The following is a 23,314-nucleotide window of genomic DNA, read 5'->3' as shown; positions in this document are numbered from 1 at the left end:
TTAGTGTATAAGAATGCAACTGATTTCTGTACGTTGATTTTGTATCCTGCAACTTTGCTGAATTCATGTATCAGTTCTAGCAGACTTTTGGTGGAGTCTATTGGATTTTCCATGTATAATATCATGTCATCTGCAAAAAGCGAAAGCTTGACTTCATCTTTGCCAATTTTGATGCCTTTGATTTCCTTTTGTTGTCTGATTGCTGATGCTAGAACTTCCAGCACTATGTTAAACAACAGCGGTGAGAGTGGGCATCCCTGTCGTGTTCCTGATCTCAGGGAAAAAGCTCTCAGTTTTTCCCTATTGAGGATGATGTTAGCTGTGGGCTTTTCATAAATGGCTTTTATGATCTTTAAGTATGTTCCTTCTATCCCGACTTTCTCAAGGGTTTTTATTAAGAAAGGGTGCTGGATTTTGTCAAAGGCCTTTTCTGCATTGATTGACAGGATCATATGGTTCTTCTCTTTTTTTTTGTTAATGTGATGTATCACGTTGATTGATTTGCGAATGTTAAACCAGCCCTGCATCCCAGGAATGAATCCCACTTGATCATGGTGAATAATTCTTTTTATATGCCATTGAATTCGATTTGCTAGTATCTTATTGAGAATTTTTGCATCCATATTCATCAGGGATATTGGCCTGTAGTTCTCTTTTTTTACTGGGTCTCTGTCTGGTTTAGGAATCAAAGTCATACTGGCTTCATAGAATGAGTCTGGAAGTTTTCCCTCCCTTTCTATTTCTTGGAATCGCTTGAGAAGGATAGGTATTATCTCTGCTTTAAACATCTGGTAGAACTCCCCTGGGAAGCCATCTGGTCCTGGACTCTTATTTGTTGGGAGATTTTTGATAACCGATTCAATTTCTTCGCTGGTTATGGGTCTGTTCAAGCTTTCTATTTCCTCCTGATTGAGTTTTGGAAGAGTGTGGGTGTTTAGGAATTTGTCCATTTCTTCCAGGTTGTCCAATTTGTTGGCATATAATTTTTCATAGTATTCCCTGATAATTGTTTGTATCTCTGAGGGATTGGTTGTAATAATTCCATTTTCATTCATGATTTTATCTATTTGGGTCATCTCCCTTTTCTTTTTGAGAAGCCTGGCTAGAGGTTTGTCAATTTTGTTTATTTTTTCAAAAAACCAACTCTTGGTTTCATTGATCTGCTCTACAGTTTTTTTAGATTCTATATTGTTTATTTCTGCTCTGATCTTTATTCTTTCTCTTCTTCTGCTGGGTTTAGGCTGCCTTTGCTGTTCTGCTTCTATTTCCTTTAGGTGTGCTGTTGGATTTTGTATTTGGGATTTTTCTTGTTTCTTGAGATAGGCCTGGATTGCAATGTATTTTCCTCTCAGGACTGCCTTCGCTGCATCCCAAAGCGTTTGGATTGTTGTATTTTCATTTTCGTTTGTTTCCATATATTTTTTAATTTCTTCTCTAACTGCCTGGTTGACCCACTCATTCATTAGTAGGGTGTTCTTTAACCTCCATGCTTTTGGAGGTTTTCCAGACTTTTTCCTGTGGTTGATTTCAAGCTTCATAGCATTGTGGTCTGAAAGTATGCATGGTATAATTTCAATTCTTGTAAACTTATGAAGGGCTGTTTTGTGACCCAATATATGATCTATCTTGGAGAATGTTCCATGTGCACTCGAGAAGAAAGTATATTCTGTTGCTTTGGGATGCAGAGTTCTAAATAGATCTGTCAAGTCCATCTGATCCAATGTATCATTCAGGGCCCTTGTTTCTTTATTGACCGTGTGTCTAGATGATCTATCCATTTCTCTAAGTGGGGTGTTAAAGTCCCCTGCAATGACCACATTCTTATCAATAAGGTTGCTTATGTTTATGAGTAATTGTTTTATATATCTGGGGGCTCTGGTATTCGGCGCATAGACATTTATAATTGTTAGCTCTTCCTGATGGATAGACCCTGTAATTATTATATAATGCCCTTCTTCATCTCTTGTTACAGCCTTTAATTTAAAGTCTAGTTTGTCTGATATAAGTATGGCTATTCCAGCTTTCTTTTGGCTTCCAGTAGCATGATAAATAGTTCTCCATCCCCTCACTCTCAATCTAAAGGTGTCCTCAGATCTAAAATGAGTCTCTTGTAGACAGCAAATAGATGGGTCTTGTTTTTTTATCCATTCTGATACCCTATGTCTTTTGGTTGGCGCATTTAGTCCATTTACATTCAGTGTTATTATAGAAAGATACGGGTTTAGAGTCATTGTGATGTCTGTATGTTTTATGCTTGTAGTGATGTCTCTGGTACTTTGTCTCACAGGATCCCCCTTAGGATCTCTTGTAGGGCTGGTTTAGTGGTGACAAATTCCTTCAGTTTTTGTTTGTTTGGGAAGACCTTTATCTCTCCTTCTATTCTAAATGACAGACTTGCTGGATAAAGGATTCTCGGCTGCATATTTTTTCTGTTTAGCACACTGAAGATATCGTGCCAATCCTTTCTGGCCTGCCAAGTTTCAAAAGAGAGATCAGTCACGAGTCTTATAGGTCTCCCTTTATATGTGAGGGCACGTTTATCCCTTGCTGCTTTCAGAATTTTCTCTTTATCCTTGTATTTTGCCAGTTTCACTATGATATGTCGTGCAGAAGATCGATTCAAGTTACGTCTGAAGGGAGTTCTCTGTGCCTCTTGGATTTCAATGCCTTTTTCCTTCCCCAATTCAGGGAAGTTCTCAGTTATAATTTCTTCAAGTACCCCTTCAGCACCTTTCCCTCTCTCTTCCTCCTCTGGGATACCAATTATGCGTATATTATTTCTTTTTAGTGTATCACTTAGTTCTCTGATTTTTCCCTCATACTCCTGGATTTTTTTATCTCTCTTTCTCTCAGCTTCCTCTTTTTCCATAACTTTATCTTCTAGTTCACCTATTCTCTCCTCTGCCTCTTCAATCCGAGCCGTCGTCATTTCCATTTTGTTTTGCATTTCGTTTAAAGTGCTTTTCAGCTCCTCGTGACTGTTCCTTAGTCCCTTGATCTCTGTAGCAAGAGATTCTCTGCTGTCCTCTATACTGTTTTCAAGTCCAGCGATTAATTTTATGAGTATTATTCTAAATTCACTTTCTGTTATATTATTTAAATCCTTTTTGATCAGTTCATTAGCTGTTGTTATTTCCTGGAGATTCTTCTGAGGGGAATTCTTCCGTTTGGTCATTTTGGATAGTCCCTGGAGTGGTGAGGACCTGCAGTGCACTTCCCCCGTGCTGTGGTGTATAACTGGAGTTGGTGGGCGGGGCCGCAGTCAGACCTGATGTCTGCCCCCAGCCCACCGCTGGGGCCACAGTCAGACTGGTGTGTGCCTTCTCTTCCCCTCTCCTAGGGGCGGGATTCACTGTGGTGTGGCGTGGCCCGTCTGGGCTACTTGCACATTGCCAGGCTTGTGGTGCTGGGGATCTGGCGTATTAGCTGGGGTGGGTAGGCAAGGTGCACGGGGGCAGGAGGGGCAGGCTTAGCTCGCTTCTCCTTAGGTGATCCACTTCAGGAGGGGTCCTGTGGCAGCGGGAGGGAGTCAGATCCGCTGCCGGAGGTTTGGCTCGCAGAAGCACAGAGTTGGGTGTTTGCGCGGAGCGAGCAAGTTCCCTGGCAGGAACTGGTTCCCTTTGGGATTTTGGCTGGGGGATGGGCGGGGGAGATGGCGGTGGCGCCTTTGTTCCCCGCCAAGCTGAGCTCTGCCGTCCGGGGGCTCAGCAGCTCTCCCTCCCTTTGTCCTCCAGCCTTCCCACTTTCTGAGCAGAGCTGTTAACTTATGACCTCCCAGACTCTAAGTCGCGCTTGCTGTCGGAACACAGTCTGTCAGGCCCCTCCGCTTTGCCAGCCAGACACGGGGGCTCTGCTTGGCCGGCGAGCCGCCCGCCCCCCCCCCCCCGCCAGTCCGTGGAGCGCGCACCGCCTCGCCGCCCTTCCTACCCTCTTCCGTGGGCCTCTTGTCTGCGCTTGGCTCTGGAGACTCCGTTCTGCTAATCCTCTGGTGGTTTTCTGGGTTCTTTAGGCAGGTGTAGGTGGAATCTAAGTGATCAGCAGGACGCGCGGTGAGCCCAGCGTTCTCCTACGCCGCCATCTTCCCCTCTCCTCGACTCTGGAGTATATTTAAAAACAATCTCCTCCTTTATCGTAAAAACATAAAAATGAAATAATACATTTTGCGAGAAATCTAGGGGTTGAGTGAGGTAGATCATTTTTATTACCTGATTCTGAGGTGAGGGGAAAAAAAAAGGCCTGGGCTGACAAAACCCCAAATCTCTGAATGTTCTGACCAGTACTTTTTGGACTATACCATGCTACTAATTATCATTACCTTTATAGGAAATAGTAAATAACAATCACGTTTCCCTGACATTTTATTTTCATAATAGTAAGACCACTGATATTATTATAATTACTATAGAACGAACCTCATTTAAATAGCAATGACAATTCTGCAATTCTTTGTGTTCACTAAGAAATTTAAAACTTAACCACGGAACATAATTACAATACGGACCTTATTAGTACTGAGGATTGAACTTACCAAATATCAAAATTCCCAAAGCTTGTCTTCCATTGTTTGGTTAGGATTGTCAGAGCGGGGCAATAACTGGCCAGAGGACCTCTAGGAACTGTGGAGCCAAATGTGGTAGAAAGGTCTCCATCCTAATAAAAAAATGCACTTTCATGATCATTATAAATAGAGAGTGTGGACTCTGAACTTTTTTCCTTTTCAATCATTCTTCTCTTTCTTCTCCTCTCTTTTCCTCTTCTCTTACATTCCTTTTCTTTTCTGTATCTCCTCTTTCTTCTCTAGCTCTCTTCAATAAGAATTTGAGATAGCATCTCTTAAACATCAGAAACATTATAAACTTAATAAAATAGAAGTCTTTTCTCATTCTGAATTCTATTGGATAAAGCCCTTCCTCAGACAGTTCTAGTGTATTAGCTGTTATTTAATATTTTTTTGCTATCTGTATTAAATTCTAGGCACAGCCAGGGACGTCTTGGTGTTTGATTAACAGTTATGTAATTTTTGCCATATAAAGGAGACTGAATAACTAGTTGTTATATTAAGTTGAAAAGATAATGATTTCTTAATCCCCCAAATGTGTAGTCATATATATTAACTTGCTGATGGAGCTGTTTGTTAGTTAAAATAAAACGTACTTTTCCTTCCTTCCTTCCTTCCTTCCTTCCTCCCTCCCTCCCTCCCTCCCTTCCTCCCTTCCATCTTTCTTTCTTTCTTTCTTTCTTTCTTTCTTTCTTTCTTTCTTTCCTTCTTTCCTTCCTTCCTTCCTTCCTTTTGAATGTGACTTTGGGGGAGAAAGAGAAAGAAAGTTTCCCTAACTCCCCAGGTCAGTGTTTTCCTTCTCAAATCACATCATGTTTGTAAAATTATAAACTCTAAGCTGGCATAGTCCATCAGAAATGTAATGCAAGCCACGTGTGTAATTTAAAAATTTTCTAGTAGTCACTTCAGGAATGCAAAAAATAAATTACTTTTAATAATATATTCTATTTAATCTGATATAGTTACAATACACCTTAAGTATGTAATAAAAATAAATTACTAATGTAATATTTCACATTCTTTTTTAAAAAGTTAAATGTTTGAAACCCTGTGCGTATTTTATATTTACAGGACATCTCAATTCACATTTACCATATTCCAAGTGCTTAAGAGCCACACGTGGCTAGTGGCTACCATATTGATTAGCCTAGCTCTAAACCATTTTTAAGTGATTTCACAACATTTAGCATAGCATATTCCTCTTTCAACTTTCAAGTCTGTAAAATAATAGTTCTAGATAAGGTCTAGAATTCTATTTTGGGAGAGCTAATTAAAGAATAAGAACATGTTGAAATACTATTCATTCAACAATTGGATTTTGAGGGCTTTTTATGTAGCCTAGGGCTGTAAATTCAGAGTTGAGTAAGACTTTCCCTGGCCCTAGTGAGTTTGCAGTAGATGAATAGTAGGGGATAGACTTATAAAAAGATTTATTGCAATATAAGGGCTAAAAACTGCAACGAGGGCATCAAAGTTATGCTAGGGAAGCAAAGAGGTGCAAAAAACTGTCTTCCTAGGAAGAGTCTGGAAAGCTTGACAGGGGAGGAGGAAATATTTCAATTGACTTTTGAAAAATGATTCAGAATATGCTGGGCACAGAAGAGGAAAGAAAATTACAGGTGGAAGAAACAGAATGTTATCTAGGTAGGAGCCATGAAAAAGTGGAAGAGGGAAACTAACATAATTTGGATATCTGCCTTATGCCAACCACCATCCTGGACGAGTGATTTTAGTGTTGAAAGGGCAAAGCATTTGAGGAACAGTAGCAAGTTCAAAGGTCTAGTTCTTAGAATGTAAGGAGCCAAGATGTATGTGAAGAGGTTGGTTTGGGCTGGATTTTGAAGGGCCTCACGTACCATACTAACAAGATGAGTGTAATTTGGAAGTAGTTTTACGTGGCAGTAAACCATACGTATTGGATCAGACTATACCGTATTTGAATTTGAGCTCCATTACTTAATAACTTTGTGACTGTGAGTTACTTGTGCTTCTTCAGTGGTTTTCATTTGTAAGATGAGGATAACAGTGTCCACCTTAATTTCCCAGAGAATTAAAGGAGATAAATATTAATATGGAGCATTTTAGCACAGGACCTGGCACATAGGAAGCATTCCTTAAATGATAGATACGATTGTTATTATTTACGATGGCAATAGAGACCCAGGAAAGGTAGATGTGTGTGTGTGTGTGTGTGTGTGTGTGTGTGTACTATTCAGTAATTCTGATGAAGGTTATGGTAATCTGGCTGCAGAAACAGGCAGTAGAGAGACATTCAGAAACTTGTTGCAGAGATGGAGAAATGATGGAGTCAGATCTAAGGCAGTGAGAAGTAGAGATGGAGAGAATGACTGCAGAGGTGGAGGAGGGCATTATGTGAGGCATTTCTGAAGGGTACTGAATGAGTCTGAGTGATTGGATAGGGGTGGAGCTTGGAGAGAAGAAAGTTGCCCTAAAGTCGAGGGCTTGGGAGAGTTGGCTAAGGAGAACACGTATGATTAGAAAGTGTTCAGGGGGAAGCTGGTGATTTGGGGGAATAAGAGATAGAAATAGATTTGCAGACCATCAACAGACTGATGGTAGGTAAGGCTGTGGGCAAGAAAGAGCCATTCCAGAAAAACATGTGAAGCGAGAAGAGGAAAGTGACAGGTCCCAAGGGAAATTCCTCAGTTTATGGGTTGGGCAGTTTAAAAAAGTAGAAGAAAGGTCAGAGAGATAGAAGGAAGATTGGAGAGACTGGTGTTGTGGAGGCAAAAGAAAAAATAAATTAAGAAATCGGGGATAGTTATTGTGATAACAGGATGCATAACACACAGGATCCTATGCAGTGGCTCCATACAAGAAGTTCATTGCTTTTTGTAAAAGTCCAGTTCAGTGTGTGTGTGTGTGTGTGTGTGTGTGTGTGTTTGCGTGCACTCATGTTGAGGTAATGTTCTGCTCCAAGAAGTTACTCAGGAACCCAGGTTGATGCAACCTAACATTTTTATCCTTACTTTTTTTGGGTCACCTTGAGAATAGATCCCCTTACCAGACAACCAGGAGAGGAAAAGAGCTTGGAGGAGCAAAGGGAGGAGACAAACCCCCTCCAGCATAACACCAGGCCTGAGAATAGAGCGCCACACTTCTCCAGGAAGGAACCTAATCTCTCAGCCCCACCCAGCTGCAATGGAAGCTGGGAAATGTAGTCTAGCCAGGTACGTAAGAGGAAGAAGAAATAGATTTAGTAAATGACAAGCAGTCTTTGTTATGGGAAGGTTCAGAAGTGTGGATTAAAAGAAAGTGGAACAGTAAGTGTGCAGTTTGGTAAATGGATCACTGGTGCCTTCCACAAGAATATTTTAGCAGGGCCCTGTGGAGTGGCAGAGTATAGGGCTCTGCTGATCATAAGAATACAAGCCACTCTTCATACCCTTGTTCTTTCCAGGAATTACCAGGAGCTATCATCAGCCTGAATTCTAGTCACCTGTTTGCTACAGAATGGAAAAACTAGTCACCATAGTAAGACCAAAGCTTTTTCTTTCTGCAGAGAGCCACAAAGCCTCAGCATACTGCAGTTGTTGTGGCTGTGTTCCCAGAAGCTCCAGCTTGACACATCTAGAGTCCAGAGTCTCTCTGATATCATGTGGGGATGGCAGGGATCAGGGAGCAGAAGAAGCATCTATTGCCTTAAGCGTATGCAGTATATGTGTGTACATGTATATGAGTGTGTGTATATTCTAGTGTTGTGTATATAAAGATGACATTTGCACTCTGTCCCTGTTTGGAGAGTAAAGATCTATGATCTTAGGAGAGCAAAATTTAATTCTTCATTTGCTTTTTATCCAAAAGCTAAAACTGCAGATATTGTGAGGTAAGTCAATGTACAGGCATTGCCATAAGAAGTGCCCTTGCATAGGCTTAACTGAAGAAAGCAATCATTACACACACACACACACACACATGCGCGCGCGCGCCCCAATTCACATGTCAAAGACTGTTACAAACCTGTAAGCAATGCTTTTGATGAGGGGCTAGTTAGTTGGTGAGAATTCTGCCCTGTTAACACATGTACTTAATCACACATTTAGCCATGCGGCTCCCAATAGGGACTTTTCCCAGCAGGATATGTAACTGACAGACTGGATTCTTTCTTATCAATTGAACAAACATTTATAGAAAGCCTACTGAATCTCGAGCACCATTTTAGACCCTGAGAATTGCTGTAAAATTCCCATTATACTCTTTTCTTAGTGGATATTTGAAAGCTACATCATTAAGTGTACTTTTGTCTGTTTCAAAGTCTGTTAGTTCCATGGGAGAATCTGGAAGGGAGAGACGAATTTTTTCACGCAAAGGGATGAGGACTGTAGTTATGTTTGTGACTTGCCAAACTCTGAGAGAAGAGCTAGGCTGTCCATGTGATGCAAGTTGTTAGTTTGGGTGTTCTAAGGAGACTGGATCTTCCAAGCTCTTTCTTCCGTGTGTCTCCCTAAACTACAAGCATAGCTGAGTCTTGAAATCACTGGGATGGTTGAGTCACTAATTTGGACTAAATGGTCCCCCCAAACCTCTGCATTATTTGAATTATAACCCACAATTCTTTAAGAATCAAATTCCTCCTAATCTGCCACTGAGTATAGAAATTCATCTGGGGCACCTGGGTGGCTCAGTCGGTTAAGCGTCCGGCTTCAGCTCAGGTCATGATCTCACAGTTTGTGAGTTCAAGCCCCATGTCGGTCTCTGTGCTGATAGCCCAGAGCCTGGAGCCTGCTTTAGATTCTGTGTCTCCCTCTCTCTCTGCCCCTCCCCTGCTCTCACTCTGTCACTGTGTCTCTCAAAAATAAATATTTAAAAAAAAATTTAAAAAAAAAGAAAAAATTCAGCGAAAACAGAGCCAAGTAGATGGTAGATGGAAAACACATCTCAACTAAGAGATATTGTCTTCTGGTAGTAAAAAAAAAAAAAAGATCTATTGACATGGAGACCAGGGGGGCATAGGAGGTGGTTTTAAGGGGAAAAAAAGTGATGAAATTGAGGTCCTGGAGGACAGTAATTTCAGAGGCGTCAAGCTGGGCAGGTGGAAAAAGCGAGATGGAGGAAGGGGGAGACCCAGGACCTTTTCGATGTCCTGTGTGTGCCCTTTGTGGTGTCAAACTGAAGCACTCTTCAGTTTCTCCAAAAGAAGAGTTTTTGGTAAACACAAGTCCTTTAAACTCACCTCAACCACAACCTTGCTGTACAAAAGCCCAGTTAACTTCCTCCCACATGGCTGATGCCATCTTTCCCCTTCCAGAATGGCGTGGAGGGACCTTTCACTCTCCCCGCATGAGTGAAAGGGACTCCCAAAGGCAAATGATATTTAGTTTTCACTTTTTCTAGCACTTTACAAGTTTGAGGTTTTCTACTAGAATGATTTAATATGGTTTTAAAATATCCTCCTTTTAGCTATTTGTGTCCTTTTTGGAGGTGTTAAACATGGAAGCAATTATCCTGTTCATGACAGGATTTTTTTTCCCCTTGGCTCAATAAAGCTTTGTGCTTTGTGACACCTGATGCGTAGGTAAGGAATTGGGCTTATTTTCTATTAATTCACAGTGAGTTTCTTTCCCTTAGAGAGCTAAAGGGTAGGATGTATGCTTCTCTGAGAGATAAACCACAATCTGTTAAGTGTGTAGGAGGACACTAAAAGCTAGCAAAGATTATGTTCTAGCAAAGTAAAATGTGAAAATCTTCCTTTTGCATTACCCTATAACCATGGCATAAAGGCAAAAAAAAAAAAAAAAAAAAGCTGATTAAGTGGTTTCGTGACAAATAACCTAGAAAAGGACAGTCCTTTTGGTTGAAATAATTCTGCCAGTCTAAGCTGAAGTTGTTTTCAGAGTGCGTGAGCCACTGTACTTTTTAGTCGATGGGTCCATGATTCTGAAAGGCTCAGGTTCGTACCAGTGTTCAGAAAGCTGGGGCACCGCCAACAGGGAATATAAAATAAGCTCTTCGATTTCATCCAGAGTGTCTAATGTGTGCCAAGGGGGGGCAAATCATATTAAAAGAGAATAGGGTTTTTGTCGTTGTTCTTCATAGAACAATGAGCGTACCAGAGTAGATGGTTTGTGTTCTGCCCAAACTGTGGCCATAGTTAATTGTCGTTGGGAGCATAAAACATTTTATTCTATGTGAAACTGAGGCCAACACACATTTAAAAATGCAACTTCTGGGGCGCCTGGGTGGTTCAGTCGGTTAAGCGGCCGACTTCGGCTCAGGTCATGATCTCGCGGTTTGTGAGTTCAAGCCCTGCGTCGGGCTCTGTGCTGACAGCTCAGAGCCTAGAGCCTGTTTCGGATTCTGTGTCTCCCTCTCTCTCTCTGACCCTCCCGCATTCATGCTCTCTCTCTGTCTCAAAAATAAATAAACGTTAAAAAATAAAAATAAAAATGCAACTTCTTTCTTCATTTTCAGATGCTAGCAAGAAAATAGGCATTTAAAAAGTTGCCTAGCAGAACTGACACTCCCCAGAGGTCAATAAATCTCATCCCAGAGCTGGAGGTGGATAGAGACGGCAGGTCAGAAGTGGTTTGCAGAACCCAATGAGCCTTTGTGAAACATGAGAAATATTCATGGGTAAAGTCAATATGAAAAAGTCAATTATCACAGCCTCATGGTCATAACTTTTATAAAGGATTTTCAGTGGGGCAGCCATTCTACTAAGTCCTTCATGGACGTTATCTCCGACATCTATCAAATTGGTGATCATCTCTGTTTGCAAGATGAGAAACTCAAGGTAAAGAGGGTTAAGTAATGTTCTGAGGGGAATAGTGCTCATAAAATAGGGGAGGAGAGGCCCTGAGAACACTGAGATTCGAATTCAGGAAATCTTGAGTTGCAAGGCTGTGGTCTCAACCACTGTGCATCAATGCATCCAGAAATCCTTTTATGATTAAGACCATTGGAGGAGCCAAAGTCTTATTGGCTTATGTGGATGCTGATGACAATATAGTGCTATGTAGGAAACAATGAAATAGGTAAAATTTGCCTCTGGTTCTCATTCACTTTCTCTTTATTCCCCCTCCACGAACCCTGCTTGTTCTAACCCCATTCCATATTGCAAACTCCTTATTTCATTTCTATAGGATTTTTTTTTCTAGAAGGGATTACTGTTGGAAATAGATTATATTAGTTTATAAAGGCTTCAGAAGTCACTCCTTTATGGGGTCTTCGTATTTTAATAGGAAATGTTTAAGGAATAAAAAGTTTTTAAGACACCTGGGGGCCATTTCTAAAAATGATGCTTCGGTTTCCATTTCAGGTTAGTGGAGATGGTATTTTTCAGGCTGGGGGCTCTGTCTGAGGCTCTCAAAAAATACTATGGAAGGGAAGATGGCAACCTTCTTGTCTCCTGGAAAGAAACTGTAAAGAAATGGGAAGAGAGAGTTAAAGGAAGGAGAAAACATCATGGGGATGGGGAAGGATCCAAAAAGGAGGAAATAATGAAGTGCTGAGTTCAAATTCCACTCCTGCCAGTTTCTAGCCATGTGACTATGGGCAAATGGTTGAAAGTCTCCTATATAAGACTATTTAATAGAGGGGTGCCTGGGTTGCCCAGTTGGTTAAGCAGCCGGCTGTTGATTTGGGCTCAGGTCATGATCTCGCAGTTCATGAGTTTGAGCCCTGCAGAGGCTGCTTGGGATTCTCTGTTTCCCTCTCTCTCTGCCCCTCCCCCCCCCCTCAAAATAAATAAACAAACATTAAAAAAATAGTTAATAGAATTTGAGGATTAAGTAAGATAATAATTGAAAAAGGCAGCAACTAAATGCATGCTGATCATCAGGATGTCTTCAGCTAATGTTGATGTCCTCCCCTTCCCCTGCCATGCTGTGTATTATATTTGGGTGGGGGTGATCAAGAAGGGAAATGCTAAAGATTAGTGGAGGAGAACTGTCTAAAAGAAAAAGAGACTAAGCTGTGAAATACTTATTCTCTGATGTGAATCAATCTTGTTGCATGCATTCACTCATTCATTCAATAGACACTTATTGATTGCTTCTGCAATTCTCTTGTATTTTAAGCTTAGCCTCACTTGGGTCAGCTCTATACAGCATTTAGGAATGCTGATTTTGCAGAATCATGTCTTCACACATCCAGAATCCAATAAACCAAGGCAACTTAAAGCATTAGTCGTTGCTGGTGTCTCTCTTGGTCCTTCTTCAGATATAGTTTCCAAAGAGGACTTCAAAATGTGAAATACCATTTTAGTTGACACATTATCCTGGAGCACTCTGACCAGAACACCTTAGTTAATCAGCAGATCTACTACAAACCACTGGCCATTGCTGTCTTTGGTAGATGTACACTTGTGGCTGGGAAAATATCAAAATATGGTCATTGTTTACCTACTTACGAAACTCCACAGCTCCTGAGGTAGCCACAGCAGTTGAAGCCACATAGATGATGTAAACTATTGGATTATTAAGAGCTTCCCTGGATTTTAATTGAGGATCATGAGTTATATTCTTGTTCTTCAACTAAGACCATGTACAACATAGATGCCTGATGCCTCTGGCCCTTGAGTTATATACTAAACAGGCCAAGAAGGATAGATCTTAATCAGGACTAACTTCAAAACTGGAAAGAGATGACTTTAGTCATCCTGTCATGGCACTATGCTACTGGTGGTTTGCACCCAAGCACTCCTTGAACCTCCAGCCTCATCAGCCTGCACATACAAATAAGGGAATGGTGATGTTAATTCTTGAATTTTCCTGGCCTTATAGTTCTCTCACCACCAAACTGCTGGGTCTCCCTCGCCAAATTCTCCCACTTCCTGACAGTCGGGAGGTCTGTTTCACACGTGTTCAGGGAGACGTTTGCACCCACTGGGTACAATACCGCTTCACTGGCTCTGCTCAGCACTGGCTGTGCTAGTTATCCCTGCTCTTTGTGAAGAATGATGCTCTCTACAGAACATTCTACCCTGGGTCTTCCCAATATGACACCTGGTGCCCTGTTCTAGCCAGGCTTCACCAAACTGCCAGAGTGTGTTTCACATAGAAAAAGAGAGAATCTTTCCCTCACTCTCTCCCCCATCTGTCACCTGGGCCCTGAGCGAGAGCTGCCTGGCAGACAAGTAAATATCTTCTTCAGATTATGCCTATCACCCCTCCACCTTCCGCATTTGCCACATGAGGTGATGTCAAGGACTGCAGGAGAACCATATCATCCCCTCTATTTTTGCCAACTCTGCCCTCTTTCCCCCAGGTCTCTATGAACCAACTTCCCTTCTCCTTCAGCCAAAAACCAAAAGCCTTTATGGGTATTCACCTAGGCATATCTATGCCCTATGGGTGGGTCACTGCCTCATTGTCCCCGTCTCTATTTAGGCTGGGCCAGGTCCACAATGCTACTCATTCATGAAGTTTTCTGGTTTCAGTGAGCTGATAAACACAAGAAAACTGAGGACCTGATGATAGTTGGAGCCATCAGCCAGTGTAGATGATCAACACGAGGACTAACCCTCTCCCATCCTATAAAGGGAGTCAGAGTAGCAAACAGAAGAACTGCTCTGGGGGAGCTTACTCACTCATTTCATCATGATTATATATTGAGCGAAGTGGAGCCCAACAAGGAGAAAGTATTTGGCCTAGACGTCATTTGTACCTGGAGCTGAGAGGAAGGTATTCATTTCTGTGGGTTTCAACACAAGACAGAGGTTTAGTCTTTGACTTTAAGTTCTGCCAGGGCAGGAGAAAGGCAGGGAGTCGTGGAATCCAGATAGAGAGATAGGTACACCACCCTCATAACTTCAGAGGAGACAGGGAGACAGACAACATGGGTAGTGAGGTAGCTCTTTGTTCAACAGTGCACCATGGTTTAGTGACCAGGATCCTCAGAGCTAGCTGTCCAATAAGAAGACACTATTTTATCCATGACCTCAGAGCCTCTTACCTTTTTACTTGAAACAGGACCTCCAGTCATTCATTCTGGAATCAAAGACCTCAAGGTCTTGAAAACGACCCAGTCTGGATTTGAAGGGTTCATCAAGGATCAGTTCACCACCCTCCCCGAGGTGAAGGACAGGTGTTTTGCCACCCAAGTGTACTGCAAGTGGCGCTATCATCAGTGCAGAGACGTGGACTTTGATACTACCTGGTAGGAGTGTGTGCTAAGGCCTGGCGCTGGCTATGCTCTCTTCCCGTTACTAAACCTACGTGGAAATCTTAGCTGCTATTAGCTAAAATGACCTTGAACGGACCACCCAAATTCCCTGACCTTTTGGGTTTTCATCGATTGTATCAGTAGTTCTCAAACATTACTGTGTGTCAGAATTACCTGGGGGGCTTAGTAGAAGGCAGATTACTGGACATAACTCCAGAGGTTCTGATTCTGTAGGCCTGGGGTGGGGCCTGAGAACTTGCACCTCTAATAAACTCCCAGCTGCTGCTGCTGCTGCTGGACCAGGAACCACACTTTAAGAACCACCATATCAGGTGAGGATAATGATACTCGGCTTTACTACCTCACGGTAGATACAGAGAGGGCTAAATGAAGGTGACCAACTCATCCCAATTTTTCAAGGACTTTTCTGATTTTAACACTGACAAGTCCCACGCCCTGGAAAACCCCTTGATCGGTAGGCAAACTGGGACAGTTGGTCACTCTAGGCTAAACTCGAAATGAGGTGATGTTTACAGAAGCAGTTTATAAATGATAAATGTGTTAACAACGTAAAGGTACGCCTATCGTTATAATATCCTTGGCAAGCAGGAATGAGGCCTCTGGACTCTGAGTTTGCTTTTTGACCAGGCATCTCATTCCTCTGCTGAAGTTCTCATTGCTAGAAACTGCCACTTTCTGATGAGCTAGTATCTGCCCCCTGGTAGCTTCTTCCCAGTGGTTTAGTTTTGCTCTACTCCTTTTATTATGTGATGTGTCTGAAAATACTTACAGAGAACTTCACCTCAATCTTCTTTCTCCCGAGTATTCCCCATTGGCAGCAGGCTGATGTATTTCTGTTAGAGCACAAAATTGAACATGGCAGAGTCAGGGTCTTAGCTGGGCCACCCACTCAGGAAAGGAACTTAGTGTGGATCATATAACTTTCAAGATTCCTCACATCTAAACTGGGGATAATAATAGCACCTGCCTCAGGATATTGAGAGAATTCAATGAAGCAATCACATAAAACCCATAGCACAGAGCCTGGCACAGAACAAAACCCCTAAAAACATAATAATTCAAGGAACTGGCCAGTCTGAGCAGTAAGAGGGTTGGAGTACTTGGAGGTCCTCTTCATAAGTTCATCAAATGTGATGGAGATTTACCCTGGAATGCCCAGTGGGCCCTAGTTCCAGATGATGAAGATAGCCTAGTGACACTCAATACCTTTGTTGAATAGGGTGTGTGTGTGTGTGTGTGTGTGTGCACGCGCGCACATGTGTGGGTAAAAAAAGGGGAAGTGAGGTGTTTTTTAGGGGGCATTACCAGATATTAATCTCTTCTTTTTTTTTAATTTTTTTTAACGTTTATTTATTTTTGAGACAGAGAGAAACAGAGCATGAACGGGGGAGGGTCAGAGAGAGAGGGAGACACAGAATCTGAAACAGGCTCCAGGTTCTGAGCTGTCAGCACAGAGCCCGACGCAGGGCTCGAACTCACAGATGGCGAGATCATGACCCGAGCCGAAGTCGGCCGCTTAACTGACTGAGCCACCCAGGCGCCCCGATATTAATCTCTTCTAAAACCAGCAATAAAATTGTTTACTGCAGGGAGAGAAGGTCACTGCTTCTTAGCTTTATAATGCACTCCTAAAAGGCCACCCTATGAGTCCTTAGTTGTTTTTTCTGTGTTTTAGGGATACTGTTCGGGATATTGTCCTGGAGAAATTTGCTGGACCCTATGACAAAGGCGAGTACTCGCCCTCTGTCCAGAAGACCCTCTATGACATCCAGGTGCACTCTTTGAGCCGGGTTCCTGAGGTATGTTTTGTCACTTGCCATTCTGAAGACTGAGAGAACTTGTTGTGTCTCCTGTCAGCTCTGACAGAAGAGTTGAGAGTTAAAATAAGACAGTGGAAGACACATGAAAAATGACATCTGTTGTTGTTCAAAAGCTTGTTATAGCAAGTGAGAAGAGAGCAAAAAATGGAAAAATCTGTCCAACCTGAAAACATGGGCCACTGCTGTAGTTCTTTAGTTTGTCGAAAATTCTTTGGGTCCTTACAACCTGCCACAATTTAAGCCTCATATCAGGACACTCAAATGCCTTGAAGGAGGGATAATTTGGCCAAGAGTCTATGTTTCAGGGTAGCCAGAGAATGAAGGATAGATGCAGACAGATTCCATCCATCCATCCATCTGATGTTATTGAGTAGTTATTATATCTCTGTCAGAACATGAAGAATACAAAGATAAATTAGACAGTGTGCCTACCCTTAAAGGGTTCATCATTTGGTAAAAGAAGACAATAAGTAAACTAACGATCCAGTAAAGCATAAAGCATTATAGAAATACAGAGAAAGGCACCTAACTCAGGTATGGAAGATTGGGCCAGCCAGGCTTTATGGAGGGAGAGGTGTTTGAGTTGAGTCTTAAGGGTCAAGTAGGGGTTGGTTATCTGAGTTCACACTCAAGGGTGAGGGAGCATGGTAGGTATAAGACAGGAGCAGCATGGAATAATCATTTGCTGTTGAGGTTTTGGTATATGTGAAGTGCCAGGAATGAACATCTTTCCATGTGCCTAAGGATGAGGCAGAAATCAGACCAGGAGGATCTTTGTGAGCTTGTTTATAGTCTGTATTTTATTTTCAAAGCTCTTAGGAGCCACGGAGGGGTTTAACCAAGGTGTAGCACTACTGAATTTGCACTCTAGAAAGATCACTTTAAAAGAAGGGTGGTAAATTAAAAGGACAGCAGACCACAGATGAGGAGACCTGCAGGGAGGCTATTGGGAGGCAGAAATCTGGCAAAGAGGGTCTGAAGTAAGTAAAGCCATGATGGGTGGAGAAAAAGAGTACCAGTCTTAGACGTGGGCAAGAGGGATCCTGCTATGACGTGGAACTTTCCAGGATGTTTTCTGGCTATCCTTTCTCCACTGGATGAAGAGTCAGTGGGGCCAAGGCAACACATCCTTCACAGGGGCACACATCCCTTTACAGTTTCTCTGGATACCTGCACCCCAGAATTAACTGCCCAAAGAACCCTGAGACCACTTTTAGAACCTGTGCAAACCTCTTCCCCAGATCCACCCTCCGGAGGCAGATCATGCTATCAGTGTGTATACCCTTGGGCCTGCGAGTGGGCAAAGGGGTGGAAACTGCTTACAAACACTCAAGCTAGCATGTCCACATGAGGCCAAGAGAGAGGAAGGGATGGGCCAGGGGCTGGGGTCTGGCTCTTCCCACACTACAACATCCTGCATTGCAAGCAGTCAGAGAAATTTCAGTTAGGTTCTGGCTTTCCAGGCTGTTATGAAGGTATATTTGTCAAGTAAGAAGGATAGAACATATTTCACTTAAAAATTTCTTGCTTGGGGGCGTTTGGGTGCCTCAGTTGGTTAAAGGCCAGACTCCTGGTTGCGGCTTAGGTCATGATCTCATGGTTCATGAGTTTGAGCCCCACATAGAGCTCTGCACGAACAGTGCAGAGCCTGCTTGGGATCCTCTCCCTCTCCCTCTGCTCCCTCCCTGAAAAAAAGCCAAAATGTTGCTTGCCTGATTCATAACTTTAAACATCTGGCATGTGGGCCTTCAACTGTACTCTTACCCCAGGGTCTGTAAATGTTCAGGATAGGCTAGAGAGGAGGAAACAGACTGAGGAAGAATTTAGGAGGTTGACTGGCCACCACCAGGAGGCCAGTTAATATACTGAAGTTCTCACTGTTTTCTGACCCAAGGAACGCTTACTTTTCTGGAAACCGATTTTGTACTTGGAGGGGGAAAGAATGCGTCCACCATCTAATAATGGTACTAGCAGGAGACAACTGTGTCACGCAGTAGAGGAACATCAGAAAGTGTCTCAGAGACGGAGGTGGAACTTGAGTAATGGACTCACGGGCAGTTGGGTTACTGGGGAGGAGTGACAGAGAGATAGATTCACAGTTGCCCAATGTGATCCATATTACTTTGGATTCCAGATAGAAGATATGGAAATCAGCCTGCCAAACATTCACTACTTTAATATTGACATGTCCAAAATGGGATTGATCAACAAAGAAGAGGTAAGAGAACTTTAAAAATATGTAAAGAACGTCTACCCTCCTACCCCTGCACCCTTACCTGTCTTTATAAAATTGGGATGATAATATCACCAACCAAAACTCTTAACAGCTGTTGCTTTTGGAATATTTATAGTTGCCACTGATTAGAGTCCTCTTAGATTCTGGCCTTTCAAAACCTGGGGCTGGAATGCCTTAGAGGTAGATGAATGATTATGGAGGAGGGTTGGAAGCTAGAGAGATTAAAAGACAAAGAAAGAACAGAGTGTGCCAGAGGAGACAGCTCGGAGATGTACTTCGAAAAGTGCCACACAGGGTCACAGCTTTGTTATTCTTCCATCATGAGGTAATAAAGAGAAAAAAAAGATTCTATTTCCCTTCTTTCATCATCTTTAACTTTTGACTAAGTAGTCAATTTAAGTAGCATATAAACAGAAAATGTAAACAGAAAGAAAGGAAGACTGTTTCCAACTGTAATTATAGAAAGCAAGATGAGGGGGTGCCTCCGTGGCTCAGTCGTTAAACATCTGACCCTTGATTTTGGCTCAGGTCATGATCTCATGGTTTGTGAGGCTCTGCACTGATGGCATGGAGCTTGCCTGGGATTCATTCTCTGCCCCTACCTCACTTGCATGCTCTCTCTTTCAAAAATAAATAAAAAGAAAGAAAGAAAGAAAGAAAGAAAGAAAGAAAGAAAGAAAGAGGGAGGGAAGGAAAGAAGGAGAGAAAGAAAGAAAGACGAGGAAATGCACTTTTTGAAAGGAAACCTTGTTTTGCAAAAACACCCTGACTTGTTTTAAGCCATGGCAGAAGGTTAAACCAAGTGTGTCTGACTAGACAGCCTGAAGTAGTGTGTCCTGGGAGATTGGAACTGTCCTTCCCCTCTTGAGCCATTTTCAGAATGGTAGGATTTCTCTATTTCTGTTTCTGTCCTGCAAATTATGTTAATGGGCTCCATCGGGCTGTGCTACCACAGCCGTAGGTGGAGGCTGGGGACCAGCACTGGGAAACAAAGGCTTAGGCGCCTGGGATAGCTTCTAGAGAACTGTGAGTCACAGAGGAGAGCAACATTGATCCCAGGTCCTGTTCATTCAACTGAACAGGGAGGCAGCATCGTTTATGTCACTGGAAGGAAAGGATGTCGATTACCAGAATACCATTAATTAGAATTAAAGCCCTTTAAAATAATTACCTTCTAAAGGGCAAGAGAGGGACCTGAAAGTAATCTTGGCCATGTCGACCAAAGGTAAAACAAATGGGCCCCAAACAGAAGAGGGTCAAGCTCATGACTGGAGCAGTGCTCAGCTGAGGAACCAGCAAAGAAACGAGGTCTCCTCAGGGCCCCCAAACACCTGTGACCTGCACTGATCCCAGCGCAAAGACGTGTCACAGGGCTTGCCAGGTGTGTCCCTATATCCAAGAAGTCGGACTTGCAGCTTCCTCAGCTCCCACCTGAAGCCTGCGTGGGGGCCCCGAGACGGGAAGGCCCAGATCCTTGGGGCCACGGGTCCGCGTGAAGGCACCTGAGAAGCTACACAAGTTGTCCTGACTCTGTGTCTGTGCTTTGGGGTTGGGGGGTGGGAGCTGCTCTCAGGCCCTCAGCCAGCAGGCGTGTACAGAGTGAGGGCAATGCATGAGAAGCAGGGAGTCAGGACGCACTGACAACAGCAGAGAAGTGACAAACGACAGGGTGGGAAGACAGAACATCTCTAAATTTACAGCTGTCTGAAACCACTTAGTATTGGGCTAACAGCCCTGAGGACCTCAGATGTTCCTGAAGGCGTGGTATGATCGCATTGGACATTGATAGGTGTTCAAAGTGAATTCTCAAGCAAAGGCCAAATTATGTTCACCACATTCTGTTTAAAAAGCAGAGATAGATAATGCATTTGAGAAACATTTATATCCCAGTGATTAAAACCTTTCAAACACTCTTAAATTTTCTGGACAATCAACTCATTCCTCCACTATTGCCAGAAAAATAAAGCATTACCCTGCTTAAAATAACGTGACTTTAGTGCATATACGTTTTCCTATTTAGTGAGTTTTTTTTTTTTTTTTAATATTGATTCATAGAAAACAGGGGAGGTCTATTTTAATGCTTCTGAAGTTGCCATGTGGCTTTTCTACAGGTCTTGCTACCATTAGACAATCCCTACGGCAGAATTACTGGAACCGTCAAGAGGAAGCTGGCTTCGAAGCTGTGACAAAGTAGCTACCATCGCCAGGAGCCTACTCTCAATTGAGGATTTCCTTCAGCCTCTTGTGATGCTGGAAATCATAGCATGTAACCATGCAAATTTTCAAACTAGTATGTTGATTTATAGTGTTAATTTTCCTCCTGTATGAAAGAATTCTTCCGCTCCTAGCTCAGCAAGGTGTTTTGTGATTAGTAATTATAACATGCTTTATGGATGCAGTTTACTTTACAAATGCTACACGGTATTAGAACAGTCATAAATCAAGATTTCTTTTTAGTTGTCTTGTGCCTTCCTATCTTTGAGAAGCTTTAGAACCAATTCACTAAGAAAATAATCATGAATTAATGGATGTGTCATATCAATTACTTTGTGCACAAGTTCAAAAGTAAGCATTGTTTTCATCCTACTGATGGCAAAAGCTGCTTTTGGGCACTGCAGAAAATATAACGACAAAATCATCTTTTGAAAACTTTCACCATTGTGACTTCAATTAGACTGAATATTTGGATTTCTAAGAATGTTCTAGCATATGTATCACTGGGAATTTATTTATACTCTAAAAATACTTTTATAATCTTAATGTATTGGTTTTAGGACTTTTACAACTCTTAGAGAATATATAGTACACACTGAAAAAAAGTATAACTTATTTTTCTTTGAATAAGGTCTCACTTTGGCACAAAGAACCCATCTAATAAGTGCTGAGTCAATATACCAATCAATGAATCTACATATAGAAAGAAGAGGACACTCTATACAAATGTCAGTGATGATGATTTCTAGATTGTGGGATTAGGAGTGATTTTTATTTTTTGCCATGTGCTTTTCTGAATCTTCCATATCTGAACATTTATTACTTTTATAATCAGAGGAATAAATATAATTGATGATTTAAAGATATATACAGACTTGACTGGTGATTATCTTTATATCAGTTGAGTAACACTATTTATATATATGTTATATATATATATACTATATATAATATACATATATGGTATATATCATATACCATAGAGCTTCATAAACTATAATTAAACTGTAATTTTAGAAACCCATGATGAAAACCTGTCCACATGAACATGGAACCTTCTTCCATTTAAAAAATCTACATTTATTAACTTTTTTAAATCTCCATTTTTTATAAATGCTTACATATAAGTACTTAGTATTATTTGATAATTCTGCTTCATTCCCCTTTGTAATACTACATAAGCTAGCATGGTATAGTGTTTAATTTCACAAACTCACTTAAATCCTGGATCTACTTCTTTCTAGCTATATGATAAGTATCCTCATCTGTAAAATAGAGGTGAAATAGAATCTAACTCAGAGGTATTTCAAGCATCAAATGGGTTAATGTTTGTAAAGTGCTGTGATAATGTTTATGGCTGACACACAGAAAATTCTGTACGGGGCACCTGGGTGGTTCAGTTGGTTGAAAGTCAGCTCAGGTCATGATCTCACGGTTTGTGAGATGGCTCTGTGCTGAGAGCATGGAGCCTGCTTGGGATGCTCTCCCTTTCTCTTTGCCCCTCCTGTGCACTCTCTCTCTCTCTCAAAATAAATAAATATTTTTTTTTTAAAAAAAGAAATTTCTATATGTGTTTGTTAAATGAAATATCTTGCCTTCTTTTCGTGTGTTATTAGACCCAAGTAGAAAATCTTCTTTGGACTTTATGAGTGAGGTGAGAGATGGGAGGCCGGAGAAGAGCAAGCCCTAGAAAATGCTGGAAACCCCACACAAGCTAGTGCCTGCCGGGAAAGAACACGAGATAAGCAGGATGAAATAATATGATAAGGAAAGTTTTGTGCCACACTGAATACTCATGTTACAAAATGGGCTTCTATATCATGTCACTTGGGTGGCCAAATTGCTTAGTACATTTTATTCCTCTGCTGATTTGATAATCCTGTTTAAAGAGGAATTTAGAATTCAACATGATTTTTTCTAAAAACAAACAAACAAACAAACAAACAACAAGAACAAAAAACGTAGGCCCTTCTTACTAGCTATTATCTTGGTCAGGAAAGTTTTAGAAACACTGTATTTGCTTCAGAGAAGAAATTGATGTTAGAGCAGAATCCTTAGACGTTGTGGCCCGTTTTGAACATACATGCATTGTGCTTCTCCTGAGTCTTAAAACATTTATTGTAGTTGATTGCAAATGAGCTATTGGATGTTGTATCCCAGGTGTTATTTCCCAGGCAGGAGAGCCTGGAGTCTGAAATTTTCAAGGGCCAGAATCCTATTTTGTGAAGAATGTTTTCTTGTGCTTAAAATTGTAAATTATGCTGAAAAACAGGCTTTGGGTTTCACCCGGTTTTGTCCGTGCTGGCAGAGGAGCAGGCCAGCCTGAACTACAAACACCGG

At 41.8% G+C, this 23,314-nt stretch overlaps 1 protein-coding gene across 1 annotated transcript in view; it reads left to right on the top strand.

Moving 5' to 3' along the window:
* LOC102971100 (uricase) overlaps positions 1 to 21,028 on the top strand; it is a 36,554-nt gene extending 15,526 nt beyond the window's left edge. The window contains exons 5-8 of the mRNA XM_007079184.3: positions 14,491 to 14,677; positions 16,380 to 16,503; positions 18,659 to 18,742; positions 20,872 to 21,028. Of these exons, the coding sequence (XP_007079246.2) occupies positions 14,491 to 14,677; positions 16,380 to 16,503; positions 18,659 to 18,742; positions 20,872 to 20,946 (470 nt within the window). The 3' untranslated portion in view covers positions 20,947 to 21,028. The remainder of the gene's footprint in view (positions 1 to 14,490; positions 14,678 to 16,379; positions 16,504 to 18,658; positions 18,743 to 20,871) is intronic.
* Positions 21,029 to 23,314: the final 2,286 nt, after the last annotated feature.

Source organism: Panthera tigris, chromosome C1 (assembly GCF_018350195.1).
Source record: "Panthera tigris isolate Pti1 chromosome C1, P.tigris_Pti1_mat1.1, whole genome shotgun sequence".
Classification (NCBI taxonomy): Eukaryota; Metazoa; Chordata; class Mammalia; order Carnivora; family Felidae; genus Panthera; species Panthera tigris.
Note: the sequence above shows the minus strand (reverse complement) of the source record. Positions and strands in the feature narration are given on the sequence as shown.